General features: G+C 37.7%; 1 protein-coding gene and 1 long non-coding RNA gene across 2 annotated transcripts in view; one reads left to right on the top strand and one right to left on the bottom strand.

Moving 5' to 3' along the window:
- The window catches only part of LOC141401173 (uncharacterized), a 70,678-nt gene that overhangs the window by 44,620 nt on the left and 7,573 nt on the right, over positions 1-18,485 (bottom strand). The window lies entirely within an intron of this gene.
- yellow-h (L-dopachrome tautomerase yellow-h) lies at positions 14,592-17,136 on the top strand. The gene is made up of 4 exons (XM_073981349.1): positions 14,592-14,810; positions 14,908-15,249; positions 15,349-16,021; positions 16,084-17,136. The coding sequence occupies exons 2-4, from the start codon at positions 14,936-14,938 to the stop codon at positions 16,564-16,566; spliced, it is 1,470 nt and encodes a 489-aa protein (XP_073837450.1). The 5' UTR covers positions 14,592-14,810; positions 14,908-14,935; the 3' UTR covers positions 16,567-17,136.

The following is an 18,485-nucleotide window of genomic DNA, read 5'->3' as shown; positions in this document are numbered from 1 at the left end:
TCCGAATTTATGTAGCGGAATTATTTCGTAATCTCAAATGAAATAAATTCATTGTTGCGAACAATTTATTTGATAGATACCAAAAAAACAAAACATTAAATAAAAACAATTGTCTTATGCAAAAAACCACAAAGAAGTTAAATTTGATTAGTAAAAGGAAGGTAATAAAAACAACACAATTCATGGCCACACCTTCCTTCTTCTCGCCCTTTCCAAGCAGCAGTTGAAATGTACAAAAAAAAACTACAGTGTTTCATTGGCAATAACAAACAAATATTTTTTCTGAAACAATTTGAAATTTGATCACGTACCGTACAAAAAAACAAAAATAAAAGAACAGTTCAATTGAATTACCTTTCTTTTTTATCAATGAATTCTGCGGTATTTTGCCGAAATTCTATTGAAATTCTTGAATGTTTGGTATTTTAAAGCGCGTGGGTTTGAAGTATTTAAAATTATTCAATAACTGATTTCAATAGCCTGTTTGTATTTTAGACTTTTGCAGGGTTCACCTTCTATATGAGGATTTGTTTGACGTATACGCAATGGCATTGACATTTGAAACCCAGAGGGTTTATTAAATCTGGTTATATGTAAACGTACTATAAATTGCAATAGGAAACAACTTGTCAAAGATTTTGTAGAATTTCAATTAATTTGTAGATTTCTTAAAAGTGTTTTCGCTTCCTCTTGATGTTATTCTCAAAAGGCTTGATTTTTTGGTATTTTCCTTTAATATATATTGTTCGCCTCGAGGTCTTATAATGACCATTTGCTTTTCATCAAATATTTGTAATGAATTTCCTGTCCACTAACTTATTCAAATAAAATAATTCGAATTACAAATGAAATAATTCGAATTACAAATGAAATAATTCGAATTACAAATGGAATAATTCGAATTACAAATAGAATAATTCGAATTACAAATGGAATAATTCGAATTACAAATGGAAAGTTACGAATTACAAATAGAATTCTCGAATTACAAATGAAATGTTACGAATTACAACTAAAATGTTTCGAATTACATCTGAAAAAGGTGTAGTGGGACCCCCCGAAATGAATTTCTGTGTACGTTGGTGGTGTGGAGGGTATATTAAGTTTGTTTTTTCCGTATGTAACGCAATGGAATAATCATTTGCGACCCTATATAGCATGTATATTCTTGATCATGGTAAAACTCTGCGTCGATCTACGCATATCCGTCCGTCTGTTGTAATCATTCTAGCATCCACGAAAATCTGTATGCTGAATGCTGAAATTTTGGGAAGATGTGTCTTTTGTTTGCAGGCACGTCAAGTTCGATGACGGGCTATATCGATCCACGTTATGGCATAGCCCCCACATTTTTCCGCATTTTGAGAATTTAGCCACAATTTTTAACCGAACTAGCTGTAGCTGTTTCAAGAATTAACCCAACTAGCTGTAATTTTATGTTTAATATTCTTGGTTGTCATGTAACTTCTCCAACAAAATTTGTCAACATGTAATTAATTCTCTTTTGAGTTGAGCTGTAAGGCCTTTAGAGATACATTGAAAAATTAGGAGTCTACCGAAGTCCCACGCATCCAACCATTACACTACGTTTCACGGGTGGTAAAGCCGATCTTCAGGTGTATTAGGATGTTGTTGTTGTGGCAGACGAAGGCAAAGCTTGGAAACTAGTATTTATATCGCACTTCATTAGATAAATGTATATGCGAAATTATGTCAGTTAATTGAAACTCCAAACTTTTCCTATAGTCTTGCTTGGTAATCCCATTTTTCAATGTTCACAAATACTACGGTAAGTTTTATTCCTACATCATTAGTAATTGCCCTCCCATCACAAAACGTTCTCACTACAAATGTTCAATATAGTTCCATTTTTTGGTATAGGCCCACTTTAATCGTAACTCCCGATATTCGTTTTTTTTTTTTTTGTTTTTTTTTTTTTTTTTTTTGAGAAATTTAGCTATATTTCTTGATCGAACTCGCTGTAATAAGATATTTGAAGCATCTATTGCGCAAAACTCTTCTCTACCAAAAAATTGTCAATATCGCTCATTATATACCCTCAGAATTTATGCTAACGAGGGTATGTATATACACTTTCATGCGGGCAAAATGTGCCTCATCAACATAATGGTTTTAGACCCCAAGTATGTTTGGACGAAATCCGTTTCAGACAATTTAGAGTTGATTTAGTCATGTCCGTCCATCTGCCTGCTTGCCTGGCTAGCTGGAGCGCACTATAACTCTTGAACGGATCAAACGATTCGGTCCAAAATTAGGCTTTCGCAATATTTTGTTCAAACTTAGTTTAAGTTCGAAGATGGGTTATAACGGTTCACTCCTTCCTGTACCTCCCCCACAAAAGTTCGAAAATGTTCGGAAAATTTGTGCGCAACTCATGAAGGGAGTAACCGATTTAGTCCATACTTTGCACATCGTAAAATTTCTACCTGACTTAAATAAAGTTCCAATATGGCCTCAATCGGACCATTCCTTCGGGTACCTCCCACGCAAAATTTCGGAAAAGTTCAGTTTAGGAGCTGCTCTCTAACCGCTTTGATCTTTGCTGTAACAACTTGTATTCATTTGTATGAGGGACATACGACGGTACTATTTTGAGAAAATAGCCTGAAAGGTGCAAAAAGCCCCTGTGACACGATGTGTAGGGGTTGGAGCGCAAAATATCTCTCAAACGGTTTTGCCGATTCGTCCAAAATTTGGCCTTCGTAATATTTTTTCAAACTTAGTTTCAGTGCGAAGATAAGCCATATCGGTCCACTCCTTCAGGTACCTCCCCCACAAAAGTTCAAAAATGTTCGGAAAAATTGTGGCCACGATAACTCTTGAAGGGAGTGATCGATTCGGTCCATACTTTACACATCCTAATATATTTACCAGATATAGATAAGGTTTGAATATAGACTATATATGTCCACTTCTTCGGGTACTCCCACAAAAAATTTCGGATAACTTCACTTTAAGACCTGCTCTCGAATCACTTTGAGTTTTGTTGAAGCAACTTGAATTTGCTGCCTCAATTACGACGGTAAAGTTTTTTTTTCAGAGTCAAGTCCATACTTCTTTTGAAACAGCCCGAAAGGGGTAAAAACCCCCTATGGCACCATATGTAATGGATGGAGAGCACGATAACTCCCGAACCGATCAACCAATTTGGTGCAAACTTTGGATCTCCTAATATTTTGTCCAAATTTAGTTTAACTTCTAAAATGGCCCATATAGGTTCTCTTCTTAGGGTACCTCTCCCACAACATTTCAACGTTTGTGCCTATGTGCAGTTAAGGCCCTATTCGAAGATCGTTTGTAAATGTATACCGATGGTGTTCGTTGTGGTCCTATTTAGAACGATATTATGTTATCTGTGGACAAGTCCATGCTTCCTGATATGACTCCCTAAATCAGCGTCAGGCAACATACTTTTCTATTGCATACTTTACGGGGTGTCATTGTGTGAGTGCATGCTTTTTCAATGGGTTGAATTGTGTCTGTGGAAAGAGCAACGTTAAATGAGCGCACGTGGGTGCTCTCTCACCTGACGCTGCCCTAAATAAGACCCACTTCCATAATGGACTATCTCGGTCCATTCCTGCAAGTACCTATTCCGCAACACTTTTTCATTTTAATCCTAATCAATATTTTTGTCGGCAAGTTCAAATGTCCAAAAAGGGTCACAAAATTCTGAAAAGACCGCAGACATAGGCATAGGGTATAACTCTGTCGACAAAGCCGACTCATACTTTTTCACTTGTTATTTGAAAATTTTGCCTGAATATTATCCGACCATCACCAAACTTAATAGGTTTCTTTTCTCTAGAGCCCCCATTAACCACAAAATTCCGAGGACGATCCGACGATTATTCTCAACATTATTTTGTTTCCGTTGGAGTTATTACATATTTCTGCACATAATTATCCGTATAGCCATAAAAACTTTTGCACATAACTATCTGTGTACAAATTCAAAAATTCTGAACAGGCTACGAATCTTAACAATTAACAAAAATAAGAATCAGTCGGCTAACTATCCTCAGCTATAATTGTGCAAAAAACAATACCTAATTTAAAAAAATTAGTCACGAAGCTGAAAAAAGTAGATATGGAAGTTTCCTGTCTATATTTTCAGGAGTTTTTCATAAAATGTGGGCCTAATAATTTCACAGAAAGACCTAATGTCTACACCAAAAAAAAAAAAAAAAAAAAAAAAAACAAATCCTGATCTGATATTGCAAGAATACGACTTAAGTGGGGTTTTTGGAACATTCGAACTGTATCGAGAGAAGTATGAAGAACAAAATTTTAGCGTAACTAAAAACGACAACTTTAGTAGTGCGAGAGGTGTATGAAGGAGTGGCCTAAGAATTGGTACATTTCGGGACTCATATAGAGACATCCCCTAGCAAAACCATTCAAGGCGATCCCAGTAGTGGCTCGAAGCACAGAAGTGTTCAAATTTTCGAGGAGGTGGTAGGTTTTTAAAAACTTTTGGGTATATAGGCATGGGCCTGTCCACTTATATATTATTACAGTCACCACAAGGACTACCTTCAGTTAAAATTTCAACACAATTCTCGAATACCCTTTAAACTGAAATTAAACGAAACTTTTGAACTATTTTATACTCTCCACCATAATATGGAGGGTATAATTAAATTTGTCATTCCGTTTGTAACACATCGAAATATTCATCGGAGACCCTATTAAGTATATATATTCTTGATCAGGGTAAAATTCTAAGTCGATATAACCATGCCCGTCTGTCCGTCCGTCCGTCCGTCTGTTGAAATCAAGATACAGCTCGCAATTTTTTAGATAGAGCTTTGTAATTTGGTATAGAAGTTTCTATTACTCCTAGGATGTTTGGTATTGCAAGTGGGCTATATCGGTCCACGTTTTGATATAACCCCCATAGAACCGTACCACCCGATTTTCGGCATTTTGAAGGCTTTAGATTCATTATCACACCGACAAGGCTGAAATTTGGTACTTAGTCTTCGTTGAGGATATAAAACTTTCCCCCAGAATTTTTTTTGGTAAGGGTATACGCCTTCATAAAACCCCCATAGAACGGTACCGCTCGATTTTCGGTATTTTTAAGGTTGTGGCCTCAATATTCCTTCGAAATGACTGAAATTTGGTATTTAGTATTGGTTGAGGGTTCGAAACTTTCCCCCCGAAAGTTGTCGGTACAGGTCCAGTACGGTACCTCCCGATTTTCGGTAATTTGAAGGTTATGGCCACAATTATATATTGAAATACTTAAATTTGGTATTTAGCCTTCGTTAGGGGTATTCAACTTTCCACTTTAAATTTGTCAGTATAGGTCCACGCCTTCGTATAGCCCCCATAGAACGGAACCTCTCGATTTTCGGTATTTTGAAGGTTATGGCCCCAATAATCCATTGAAATGGGTAAAATTGGGGATTTAGTTTTCATTAGGGGTATACAAGTTTCCCCCAGAAATTTTTTGGTACAGGTCTACGCCTTAATACAGCCCCCATAAAACGGTACCACTCGATTTTCGGTATTTTATAGGCTTATCTTCATTATCAAAACAAAATGGCTGAAATTTGGTACGTAGGCTTCGTTGGGGGTATAAAATGTCACCCCAGAAATTTGTTGGTATGGGACCACGCCTTCATATAGCCCACATAGAACAGTACCTCCCGATTTTCGGTATTTTGAAGGTTGTGGCCACAACAACCCACCGAAATGGCTGAGATTTGGTATTTAGTCTACGTTGGTAGTAAAACCCTTTCCGACTGAATTTTGTCGGTATGGGTCCACGTTTCGATATAGCCCCCATAGAACGCTACCTCCTGATTTTCGTAATTGTGAAGAATGTGACGTCACTATTCCACCGAAATTACTGAATTTTGTTATTTAGTCATTCATGGGGTTATAAAATGTTCCAAAAAAGAATTATTATAGGTCCACTTACTGAAATATTGGAAATTTGGTCTTCTTTCAGCCTAAAAACTTTACGCCAGAAATTTGTCGGTATTGATCGACGATTTGATATAGCCCTCATAGAACGTTACCTCCCAAATTTCGGTATTTTGAAGGTTAGTGACGTTGTTTTAGCAAAATTGCTGAAATTTGGTATTAAGTCTTCTTCATAAACGAAAGGAAACGAATTATTCCATTTTACTTCAATACCACTCGTGGTGGAGGGTATAACAAGTTCGACCCGGCCGTACTTAAATCCGTTCTTACTTGTTTGTTGTTGTAACATTATATGATATGATTTTATGTTTGTTTTCCTGCTTAATTCAGCTTTGGGTCTATTTACAGGTCTAGGAATGAGGTAGCTTCGATGGGTTGTAACCACAAAGCTCTTGTAGTTAGTTAGGTAGGTTTGGCAGGGCAGTTCAAAAGATGCAGTATGGCGTGAGGGCCTTTCTCTCGTTGGACCCATATCTCTCCAAGTCTTGAACATCGCTCCTGACATGCCTAGGTGGGGAGTCCTACTCACCATACAGTGACATCTGGGCAAGTACTGCAAAGATAATGTCATTGTGTTGCCGTACTTAAAGAATCTTCGGCCCCTCATACACCCTCATAAACCCTGTTGCAGTTCTCAGGCCGTCATTTTGACAGGTTTAAATATTGTTTTATTGCGTTACACTTATTTTCGCGGACAGTTTGTCGCAGATAGATTTGTCATGCTAACACAACACTCACATAATGTCAAATGTTACCCCTAGAATTTTGGGGTAGTTAGTCATAAAAGTGGTAAAAGAGAAAACTGTCAAAACTGCTCTCTCATGACCAATTTTACCAGAAAAGTGAAGGAACGGAAAATGGTAGATCTAGCAACAATGCCAAAAAGAAACATACAATTTCAATTTTCTTATTTTATTTCATTGTTTTTACTTTTGTTTTGTCAGCATTTACTTTTTTCTTCTGTTTTTGTTAATTTTTTCTTCATTGTCAAATAATCGTCAAACAAATGTCGAAAAATCAATTCTACCATTTTTACCCGAAGAAATTTGTCTGATAACCTGTGGTACAATGGAACGCAATTTTTTCCCCTCTGTATTAAAAATTGCTTCCAGTTTTACTACTTTTTGGGGTTAAGGAACGCTTAGCAGGTTAAAAATGGCAAGAAATAGTAAATAGAGTAAACTCAGGCAAGTAGAGGAACACAACTAAGGACATTCAACTATGTGCTCATCTCAGCAAGACCATGTGGTGAACAGAGTGGCCATAGACTTAGTGGCGAATATTTGCCTATTCCTCGCGTCAAAAAAGATTGTAACATAGAATAGGTGTTTAGCATTGGAAAAATTCGCTAACGATGTCAGTGTAGTATCACCCCATCACACACGGGGCTTCGACTTCTAAATATATTCAACCTGATGTTCTCAATCAGCTTTTCGTATCAAAGGCTTTTGATAAGTCCAGCGCCACAAAAACTGGCCTACCGAACGTTATGTATCCTCCATACTATGTGGATAGTATCAATATTAGATATAATTAGAGTTTTTCATCGCGAATTTGGGTCTCACGATTTTCCGCATTTTGCGCTAATATTTTACTTCGGAAATGCTGCTGTCTATCATATTTATTTATCGGGAAATGTTATATACTAAAAATGGTATATGTATGTAGAATATACAAGTAGTCAATCCCGGAATATCCCGGGAAAAGAAGTACCCCAGATTTAACCAACAAACAGTCTATGATGCACAGCAGGCACAGTGTAGCCACTTAAGTCTATACCTGCTAGGACATGTGGCGATTTATTACCCCTCTTTCCAAACTAACCTAATCGTATGTTATTGCAATATCATTCGTTAATGTGTTGCCAATTAACCTATATTCCACAGCGGATGTTTTTTATGTAAATCTTTGTAAAAAAATATTAAAATTTCCGCCTTAAACGAAAATTATATCGTGTTTCACCGTTAATTATGTTGCATATGACTTTTAACAACTTCGTTGCGCCTACATAAATATGTGCTACATACATACATGGGTGCAACGAATGTATGTATGGCATACAAAAGAGTTTCCTTATCTTTGCAACAACTGCATATTGTGGCTATCGTGTCTGTAAACACTGTGCCAACGGATTAAACTATTAAATCATAAGTCAATCGTTTCAATGTACGAGTACATGTATGTGTAAAGAAAATATAAGCCAACATAACATAAGAAAAAAATTAGAAATCGAAGGCTGTTTAATGGGAAATTGGTGGTGTCAATATGTACTATGTAAAAAACGTAAAAAAGATACTTTTTTCTTATTTTTACATAAAAAGCTTTTCGGTCATTATGTCAGAGAGCATGGATTTGCCCACGAAAAAAAATCAACAAATTCATAGTGCGCACCATTTGACCGAAAAAATGATAATTTTTTGTGGGGGGGGGGGGGGGTGGGCTAGCGAAGTAGTTGGCTGATAGGGCCCAACTTCGAAATCAATGTAAGCTTAAACAAAATACTAAGTGGTGCATATTTTGGACAGAATCGACTGATCCAATCGAGAGTTAATCATGTACGCCAGTCATCCAGACAGATGGATATGGTATAACACTGTACAACAAAATGGAGCTCAAGGTCTGAGGGGTGGGAAATTTTTTTTGGGGATGAAAACCCTTGGCTAGTCGAACTTTCGCTATATAGCGAATATTTTACTGGATACCTATAAGCCGTTGGTGACGTAGAGGATGGTAGATAGCAAGGAACGGTCCTGACCGGTTTTAACATGGCAAAACCCAGAATTTATCTTGGTCCCTCTTTCATCTCAAGTGGACACTGACCTCCCCGTGGTGTCACCTGGGGAACTGCCTTTAACACCGGTTAAAGGTAGTGAGTTAACATGTGCCTCTCGTTCACCCATAAGAACGTTAAAAACTTGGGTTTGGGCGTCGGGTTAGTAACCCTCCCCTAGAAAAAACAGCCTACTATGAAAAAACGAAAGAAAAGAAAAACAAACCCCTCTAAAGTTGAAAAAAAAACAGCCTACTATAAAAACGAAAGAAAAGAAAAACAAACAAATTTGACGAACCCCGCAAACGTTTTAAAGACCATGATCCGCGAATCTACACCTGGAATGTTTGCACTCTTTATAGAGAAGGTGCAGTCTTTGCATTGGCAGACGTACTTGAAAAGTACAAGGCCGATATTACTGCCATGCAGGAAATACGATGGATTGGGAAAGGCGTCACAACAACACCTAAAGGTGACGCCCTGTATTACAGCTGTCATGACGTAAAGCATGAGTTTGGTTGCGGATTCGTAGTTAGTCGGAGACTAAAACACCTGGTATCCAGCTTCACCCCAGTGAATGAAAGACTTACTGCAATTCGAATAAACGTTAAATTCTTCAACATAAGCTTTATTTGCGCTCATGCTCTGACTGAAGAAAAGGACGAGCAGACCAAAGATATATTTTACGAGCGCTTAGAAGAAACACATGACCGTTGCCCATGACATTAAAATCATTCTAGGCGATTTTAATTCCAAAATTGGAAAAGAGAATATCTTTGGCCCAACAGTCGGGAAACTCAGTCCCCACAGTGAAACATCTGACAATGGTATGAGGCTGATAGACTTTGCAGCTGCAAAAAACATGGTAGTTAGCAGTACCAGATTTAATCATCTCGATATTCATAAGGGCACCTGGATGTCTCCAGATCAAAGAACAAGTAATCAAATTGATCATGTTGTGATAGATGGAAGACATTCATCGAGCGTGTTGGATGTACGATCGTTCCGAGGCGCAAACATTGATTCGGACCACTACCTTGTTGCACCAAAGGTACGTACCCGTCTAAACGTTGCAAATAAAGCATGAACAGACACAACGCGGAAGTTGGACATCGATAGGCTGCAAACACAACAAATAGCCAGAGCATATTCCACTCAACTGGCCCACTTGCTTAATGCGAGCATTCCTTGTCCCGATAACATAACAACGCAATGGCAAAATATTGCCCATTCCATGCAAACAGCCGCAAAATCCATACTTGGATTCCAGAGACCTCCACAAAGGAATTCATGGTATGACCAGGAGTGTCGTGCTGCTACCGAAGAGAAAAATGCGGCATGTAGAGCTATTTTACAATCAGTAGAAACGCGTAGCACACGAGAGAGATATCGGGAAAAAAAAGAGAAATGTATTTTCCGCAAGAAAAAGAGAGAAATGGAAAAGCGGGAGTGTGAAAAAATCGAGATGTACAGGAGCCAGAATGAAGTCCGAAAATTCTACCAAAGAGTGAAACATCAAACAGATGGCTTTGGTACAGGCACATCCTCCTGTAGAGACCAGCAAGGTAATCTGGTAACAGATACAGATAGCGTGCTCAGGATATGGAAGGAACAGTTCTCCAATCTGCTGGTATCCAATGGTAGCGAAGACGATGATACCACAGATCCAATCCCATAAGATGGTATAGAATGTACACGCAGAGAAAAAATATTTTTCGGTTTTGTTGGAACAAAAATATCTATTTTGGTTCCAAAAATGTGTTTGTTCTGTATAAACATTGTAATCCAAATCCAAAAATACCATCTTTTGTTCCGAACATAGAAAGCAAAAACAACTTTCGAATTTCCGCAATATTGTAAAAATCGTTAACAATACCGATTGTACGAACAATCATAATTTAAATTTTTTACAAAACATATTGTCAGCCCTGAAAACCAGATACTAAATTTTTTGATTTGGGTGTATATACTTCTCATATACACTTTTCACATAATTTGGATATAAATGTCGCGTATAATATTGCAATCATTGATGAACACAATACATGATTTGCTACTTTAGCTGACAACAAAGACAAACAGAAAGCCACTAGCAGCCACCACCACAACATAAGGAATAATTAAACACCATAACAAACATGAAAAGGAAAGAAGAATGAAACAAAACAGAAACAAATAAAAACAAAAGTCTCATTGTTCAAACACCACAACTCACCAAAATTGTTTTTTCAACACGGCATCAAATAGCGAGAGAAGAGAAAAAAAAAATTCGAAGAAAAGAGAGAAATATTGTTCAGTTGACACAAACTATTTTTGGATTAACAATACTACATAAGGAATCCAACAATATGTTATCAATACATATTTTGCTCTTGGAATATTGTTGGATCAAACATATTTTTTGCGTGTATACCGCCCGACCAAGATGAGGTAAAAAGAGCAATCAACCGGCTGAAGAATAATAAAGCAGCAGGAGCCGATGGCTTACCAGCCGAGCTGTTTAAAACTGGAGGCGACGCGCTGATAAGGTGTATGCATCAGCTAGTTAGCACTATCTGGCAGGAAGAACGCGTACCCGACTATTGGAACCTGAGCATCCTATGTCCCGTCCACAAGAAAGGAGATAAGACTGTATGCTCCAACTATAGGGGCATAAGTCTTCTCCCTATTGCCTATAAGATGGTGTCAGGGATATTGTGCGAACGACTAAAGCCAATGGTCAACGAAATAAATGGACCATACCAATGTGGCTTTAGACCTGGCAAGTCCACCATTAACCAGATATTTACCCTGCGGCAAATCCTAGAGAAGACCCAAGAGATGCAGATCGACACATATCACCTTTTTGTCGATTATAAAGCTGCATTCGACAGTCCCCTCCGATCAAAGGTATTCCATGCAATGTCTGAATTTGGTATCCCCGCAAAGCTCATCCGGCTTTGTAAGATTACTTTAACTGATACTATGTCCTCAGTTAAAATTGGAACACAACAAGTAAAAAAGTGTCAGTCGGTTTTGCCGACAGATATATACCCTCAGCCAATGTGAAGTATTTAGGGTCTTTTCAGAATTTTGTGGCCCTTTTTGGACATTTGAACTTGCCGACAAAAATGTGGATTAAGAATTAACTGCACTAAAACACAATTGTTGAACTTTTATGAGGGAGGTACCATTAGAGAGGACCGATATGGGCCATTTTAGAAGTTAAACTAAATTATGACAAAATATTAAGAGATCCAAAGTTTGCACCAAAGTGGTTGCCACATTCAAGTGTTTAGTGACATTTTTAAATATTGGGGAGAAGTACACGACGTTGTGGACCGGTATTGCCTCATGAAACTAAGTTTGGATATAATATGACGAAGACCAAATCGGTTGAACAGTTCGAGAGTTATCGTGCTCTCGGGCCGCCACATAAGGTGACATATGGGTTTTTACACATTTCGGGCTGTTTTCCCAAGAAATATGGACTTGCCCCTGAAAAAACTTTTACCATCGTATTGGAGGTAGCGAATGCAAATCGCTTCAACAAAAATCAAAGTGATTCGAGAGCAGGTCTTAAAGTGAACTTAACCGAAATTTTGTGTAGGAGGTACCCGATGGAGTGGACAAATAAAGTCCATATTCGAACCTGATCCATATCTGGCCCCTAAGTCCCTTCAAGACTTATCGTCCGCACAAATTTTCCGATCATTTTTGAACTTTTGTTGGGGAGGTACCTGAAGGAGTGGACCGATATGGTTTATCTTCGAACTTAAACTATGTTTTGACATAAAATACGAAGGCCAAATTTTGGACCGAATCGGCAGATCCGTTCGAGAGTTATCTTGCGCTCCAACCACTACACACGGTGCTATAGGGGCTTTTTGCATTTTTTAGGTTATTTTCTCAGGAAGTATGGACTTGCCCCTAATGAAACTTGTACCGTCGTATGGGGGGCAGTGAATACAAGTTGCTGCAACAAAAATCACAGCGATTCGAGAACAGGTCCTAATCTGAACTTATCCGAAATTTTGTGTGGAAGGTACCCGAAGGAGTGGACCGATTGAGTCCATATTAGAACCTCATCTAAGTCTGATAGAAATTTCACGATGTGCAAACTTTGGACCAATTTTCCGAACATTTTCGAACGTTTGTGGGGAAGGTACCAGAAGGAGTGGACCGATATAACCCATCTTCGACCTTAAACTAAGTTTGGACAAAATATTGCGAAAACCAAATTTTGAACCATCCGTTCGAGAGTTATCGTGCGCACCAGCCAGACAGACAGACAGACGGACGGACATTGCTAAATCGACTCCAAATTGTCTGAAACGGATTTCGTCCAAACATACTAGGGGTCTAAAACCATTGTTTCGATGAGGCACATTTTGCCCGTATGAAAGTGTATATACTAGGCCGGGGCGATTTGTATGGAAGGAAAAAAGTGTTATCGGGCGCCTGGAGTTTCTGATTCTTGGGATTGTACTGAGCAAAAAAGTCAACTAGACCCTATGTCTACGGTGAAAATCGAGCCCCCGGAATTTTGGCATATAACAACCAAACCACTGATATTTTCGATCCAACACAAAGACAACAATTGTAGCCAAGACAATAATAAAGAACTCTCTAGTACATCGCAAAAGCATTGGAACGTTCCTTCAGGCAGTTATGGCCTCGAGAAGGTGCACATTTTTCGGAAAATATCGATAAATGACACTGTGCTACAAAATGGGACTCAAATTCAGTGGGTGGAAAATCCCTTTTGGAGATGAAAGCCCTTGGTGAGTGTACTAAGAACCCAAAAGGATATTTTCACCATAGGTCAAGTTTCCGAGATATCGAGTGATTAATGGTTTAAATTTGGCCCCTTAATTTGCGAGAAAATAGCTTTATATCTCTGTTAAGCGTTATTGTAGCTTCATTTTGAGATTACATGTCTTCAGTCAAATCGAATGGTGAATCTTTTTGTATAATATTTCATCCTTCTAACTCAATTCCTTCCATGTCCTTTTCGTCCTTTATTTTTTGAACCGTAGTAAAAGTACCACAAGATGAGATTTTACAGCATCCAAATATTCTACAAAAATGTTGTTCAGAAGATTTTATGTACGGTTCTCATTGATGACCAATCGATATTTCCCCGTTGTCATGGTCCTTTTTGACATTTACCCGTACTTTGTTGAGAAAACTATGTTTTGTTTTTATGTATATTCGTTATTGGTCTGTGGTGCATCTGAAATACTTACCATAAATAGCTCTTGTAATGACGAACACGTTAATAAAAATTTTATTGAAGGGTAGATCCGGTTATCTAAATTTTTGAACCGGATATTCTGATATCAAAACCGATTTTGGAACCGGTTTTAAGTAACCGATTAATCGTATATCATTGGAAAGCTAATAAAATGGTCAATCAAATGACAGCAAGTAGCTGATTACATGATTACACCTTTGTTGGTTCCGAAGCTAGAACAAAAAAATCGCTTTCTTAAACCGATTTTTTTATCAAAACCGCTTTCTTAAACCGATTTTGATAAAATCGTGAACTTTTTTATATTTCAATGGATTTTATATTTCAATGGATTAAACGTTAGTTTCGTGATTAATAGGCAAAAGTTCATTCATTTCCGCTACAGGAAATCTTTTTTGAGGAAAAAAAGATCAAAAAGTAATACCCCTAATGATGATGTGCTGCTCAGTTTTAGGATTGAACAGCGGACCTTCTGTATTGAGATTAAAACTTGTTTTATTTATTCCTTAAACATTTAATTGAATTATTTCAGCACATTTTACATCGTTTCTATGCTAATTTACTTGAGTTGACAACACCGTTAGACATGTGTGATGTGGTTGAATGAATGGTCTTGCAATCAGCCAAACTGACTACCTACGGCGAGAGAGAAGGACAGACGGGCGGGCAGGCAGGCGTCTAGCCTTTCAGATGTTTTGGAATTAACTTCAAATTGTAAATAGCCTTCTCGTTGTAGACCAGACCAGTCCACGCGACAGCAAGCCAGCCAGCTAGCCAACGAGACAACAAGCCTGTGCATGGTTTAATTGCCATTTCAGTTTCAGTTGCCAAATGATACAGTTCACTACGGTAAATTTTAAACGCTTTGTATATTCAAATTTCAAATAAAATCCACATCCAATGTGCATTTAAAACAAAATAATTCTTTTTTATTTACAAACGTCAGTGACTGTGTTACGAAAACGCAACAAAAAATGCCCTGTTCCAGTTTTGAGATCAACCGCTCAGCTGTTGTTGTAGTTGTTGTGGTTTTGGCATACATCAATTGTGTCTTGGCTGGAACCTATCGCAGTAGTCGAACAATTTACGCAGCACCAGTACCAGCACCACAAGAGCTTGATTATGGGGGAGCAACGGCGTATGGTTATGGAGCACCTGATTCACCATCATTAGCAGCAGCAGCAACAACAACACGCAAATCTCAGGCATTTCAAATTGTTAACCAGTGGAAATATTTGGATTTTGAATATCCCACCTTTACACAAAGACAAAAGGCAATTGCCAATAGGTATGGAAAAAACAAAGTGCAGTGAAATCGAAAGCTGCGCGCTCATGAAGGCCATGAATTAGAAATTAAATTGTTTTGTGTTTGCTTTTTTTGTTTCAGAGAATTTATAGCTGAAAATAATTTACCCCTGGGTGTTGATTTTTATAAAGATCGCATTTTCATTACCACACCCCGCTGGAAAGATGGTGTGCCAGCCAGTTTTGGTTGGTTACCTTATCCACCACAAGAAGAGAGTCCTCCAATTAAGCCATATCCTAATTGGGAGGCTCATGGTGACCCCTACAATCCAGATTGTTCGAAATTGATTTCTGTCTATCGCACACAAATCGATGATTGTGGCCGTTTGTGGTTAATAGATTCGGGTATTGTAAATGCCACTGTCAGCCTCAGCCAAGTGTGTCCACCCAAAATAGTTGCATTTGATTTGCGTACCAATCAGAAGGTGGTACAATATCAATTCCCAGCCGATCAAGTAAAACAGGACAGTCTACACTCAAACATTGTGGTTGATGTTCATCGCCAGCGTTGTGATGATGCCCATGCCTATGTTACGGATGTATGGCGTTTCGGCATTGTTGTCTATAGCTTGAAAAAGAATCGCAGTTGGCGTGTGACCAATTACAACTTTTCACCTGATCCAGTGGCCTCTGATTTTAATGTTTTCGGTTTGAATTTCCAATGGTTGGATGGTGTGTTTGGCATGAGTTTATCGTTGGCCAAAACTCCAGATGAGGAGCGCATAGTGTATTTCCATCCCATGGCCAGTTTTAAGGTACATTTGAAAGAGCAAAACTGAAACTATAAAGCTAAATTGAAATTTTGTTTTGATTACAGGAATTTGTGGTCTCCAATGCCTTGCTGAAGGATGAAAGTCTTTGGCCAGCCAAGGCCCAAGATTTGGCAAAATATTTCATACCAATTGGTGAGCGGGGTGTTAATGGACAATCCTCCACATCGGGCATTGATCGCAATGGTGTTATGTTTTTCACTCAAGTTCATCGCGATGATGTTGGTTGTTGGAATACCAAAAAACCTTATGACCCCACAAATTTACATCGTTTCCTAGAGGCAGAAGGCAACAGTACACTCATCCAATTCCCCAATGATTTAAAAGTGGATCATGAAGCAAGACAGAGTGTTTGGGTCATTAGCAATCGTCTACCAGTCTATCTCTATAGCCAATTGAATTACGAAGACATTAATTTCCGCATCTTAAAAGCTGATGCCGAAACTTTGGTGCAAGGTACTGTTTGTGATCCTCATAGCTATGGTCATCATCACCGGCATGAGTTGGTGCCAGAATATCTATTTCATTAAGAACTTCTTAATCGAATTGAAATTGTGTTAGAGTTTAATGCTTTCCAGTGAGTGGATTCTACAAAAATGTTATAAAATATTTCTCGCTTCTTTCAACAGTCACCCAATATCAATATAAATCGAATGATGAACAATTATGAACTGTTTCACTAAGACCATTCGAATTTAAATTCGTTTGAACTACGAAAATTCCTATTTTTGGAAAATATTTAATGCACTGTTGTTTTCAATCAAATAACTAATTTATATAGTAATAGGAATTTGATAGCTATTTGATCGAATTTGAATTTGAATCGTCTTAGAGAAACAGGCCAATAGTTCTATATCCAGCTTTTATTGAACGAAATACAATAAATATTTTTGTAGGACCGCGTTACTAGTACTGCCCATAAATAAATATTCAGGGAAAAGGGTGTTCATACCTATTTTATAAGATGTTTTGTTTCAAAAAGTATTTCTTATCATTTTTTAATTTTTATATCACACATACATACATATTTCATTATTTTCATATAAACATATTGTATAATACATTTATAAAAAATAAATAATAATTTTTTACAATAACAATTCTGGACAATCCTCATCATTTCCAATTTATATGTATATAGAATTCTATAATAATGTTTCAATACCTAGGCTAAACTCTTGGAAGGAGTAGGTCCCAGCCAAAAAATTCTTACTAAGTAATGGGTTTTGTAGTACTTATTGTAAGTCGTAACTACTTACAAAACCTTAGTAGGGGGTTATTTTAACAAGGGAAATAGAAAAACAAGTAAGAAAAGCGTTAAGTTCGGCCGGGCCGTTGTGAGGGACCTTTCTATGGGGGCTATATAAAAACATGGAACAATACCGAAAAATTTCAGGTGGTAAGTTTTATACCACCAACGGAGACCAAATATTAAATTTCATCTGTTTCGATGGGATATTGATGTCACAACCTTCCAAATACCGAAAATCGGGAAGTACGCTTCTATGGGGGTTATTTGAAGAAAATGTCCTATACTGATAATTCTCTTCTGCAATATTTTATACACCCATCGCAGTTTAAATACAAAATTTCAGTCATATCGGTGGTATGTTGAGGCCACAATTTTCAAAGTACCGTAAATCGGGAAGTACAGTTCTATAGGGTCTATTTGAGGACGTCGACCTATACAGACATTTTTCAGGTGGAATGTTTCATACCCCTATCAAAAACTAAATACCAAATATCAGCTATTTCGGTGGGGAACGGAGGCCAACTACCAAATGTCAATCATTTCGATGGGATATTGAGCAACAACCTTAAACATACCGAAAATCAGGGGGTACCGTTCTATGGGGGCTATATATAGTTATGGGCCTATACCGACAATTTCAGGTGGAAAATTTTGCACACCCAACTAACACTGAATACCAAATTTCACAAATTTCGGTGGGATATTGAAGACACGACCTAAAAATTATCGAAAATCGGGAGGTACCGTTCTATGGGGGCTATATGAAGACATGGACCTATACCGACAAACTTCAGATGGAAGGTTTTATACCCTCAACAAAGACTAAGTATCAACTTACAGCCATTTCGGTGTTATAATGAGACTAAAACCTTCAATATACCGAAAATTTGGATATACCGTTGTATGGAGGGTATATCAATACGTGGACCGATACCGATAAATTTGTGGGAGAAAGTTTTGCATCCCAAAGGAGGAAGAAATATCAAATTTCAGAATAATATAAGCAGAATAATATAGCTAAAAACTTCAAAAATACCTAAAATTGGGATATATAGTCCTATTGGGGGCTATATGAGGGCATGGACCTATACCGACAAATTTGAAGTGGAAAGTTGTATACCCTTAACTATGACTAACTACCTATTTTCAGTCATTTCGGTGGTATATTAAGGTCACAACCTTCAAAATACCGAAAAT

The sequence above is a fragment of the Musca autumnalis genome, unplaced genomic scaffold (assembly GCF_047663935.1).
Source record: "Musca autumnalis isolate F117 unplaced genomic scaffold, ASM4766393v1 scaffold_4, whole genome shotgun sequence".
Classification (NCBI taxonomy): Eukaryota; Metazoa; Arthropoda; class Insecta; order Diptera; family Muscidae; genus Musca; species Musca autumnalis.
This window is presented reverse-complemented; position numbering and strand designations above follow the sequence as displayed.

Coding starts and splice junctions, on each gene's coding strand:
- yellow-h (XM_073981349.1), top strand. CDS start 14,936: ATGCCCTGTTCCAGTTTTGAGATCAACCGCTCAGCTGTTGTTGTAGTT. Junction 15,250..15,348: donor CAAAAGGCAATTGCCAATAG/GTATGGAAAAAA, acceptor TTTTTGTTTCAG/AGAATTTATAGCTGAAAATA. Junction 16,022..16,083: donor ATCCCATGGCCAGTTTTAAG/GTACATTTGAAA, acceptor TTTTGATTACAG/GAATTTGTGGTCTCCAATGC.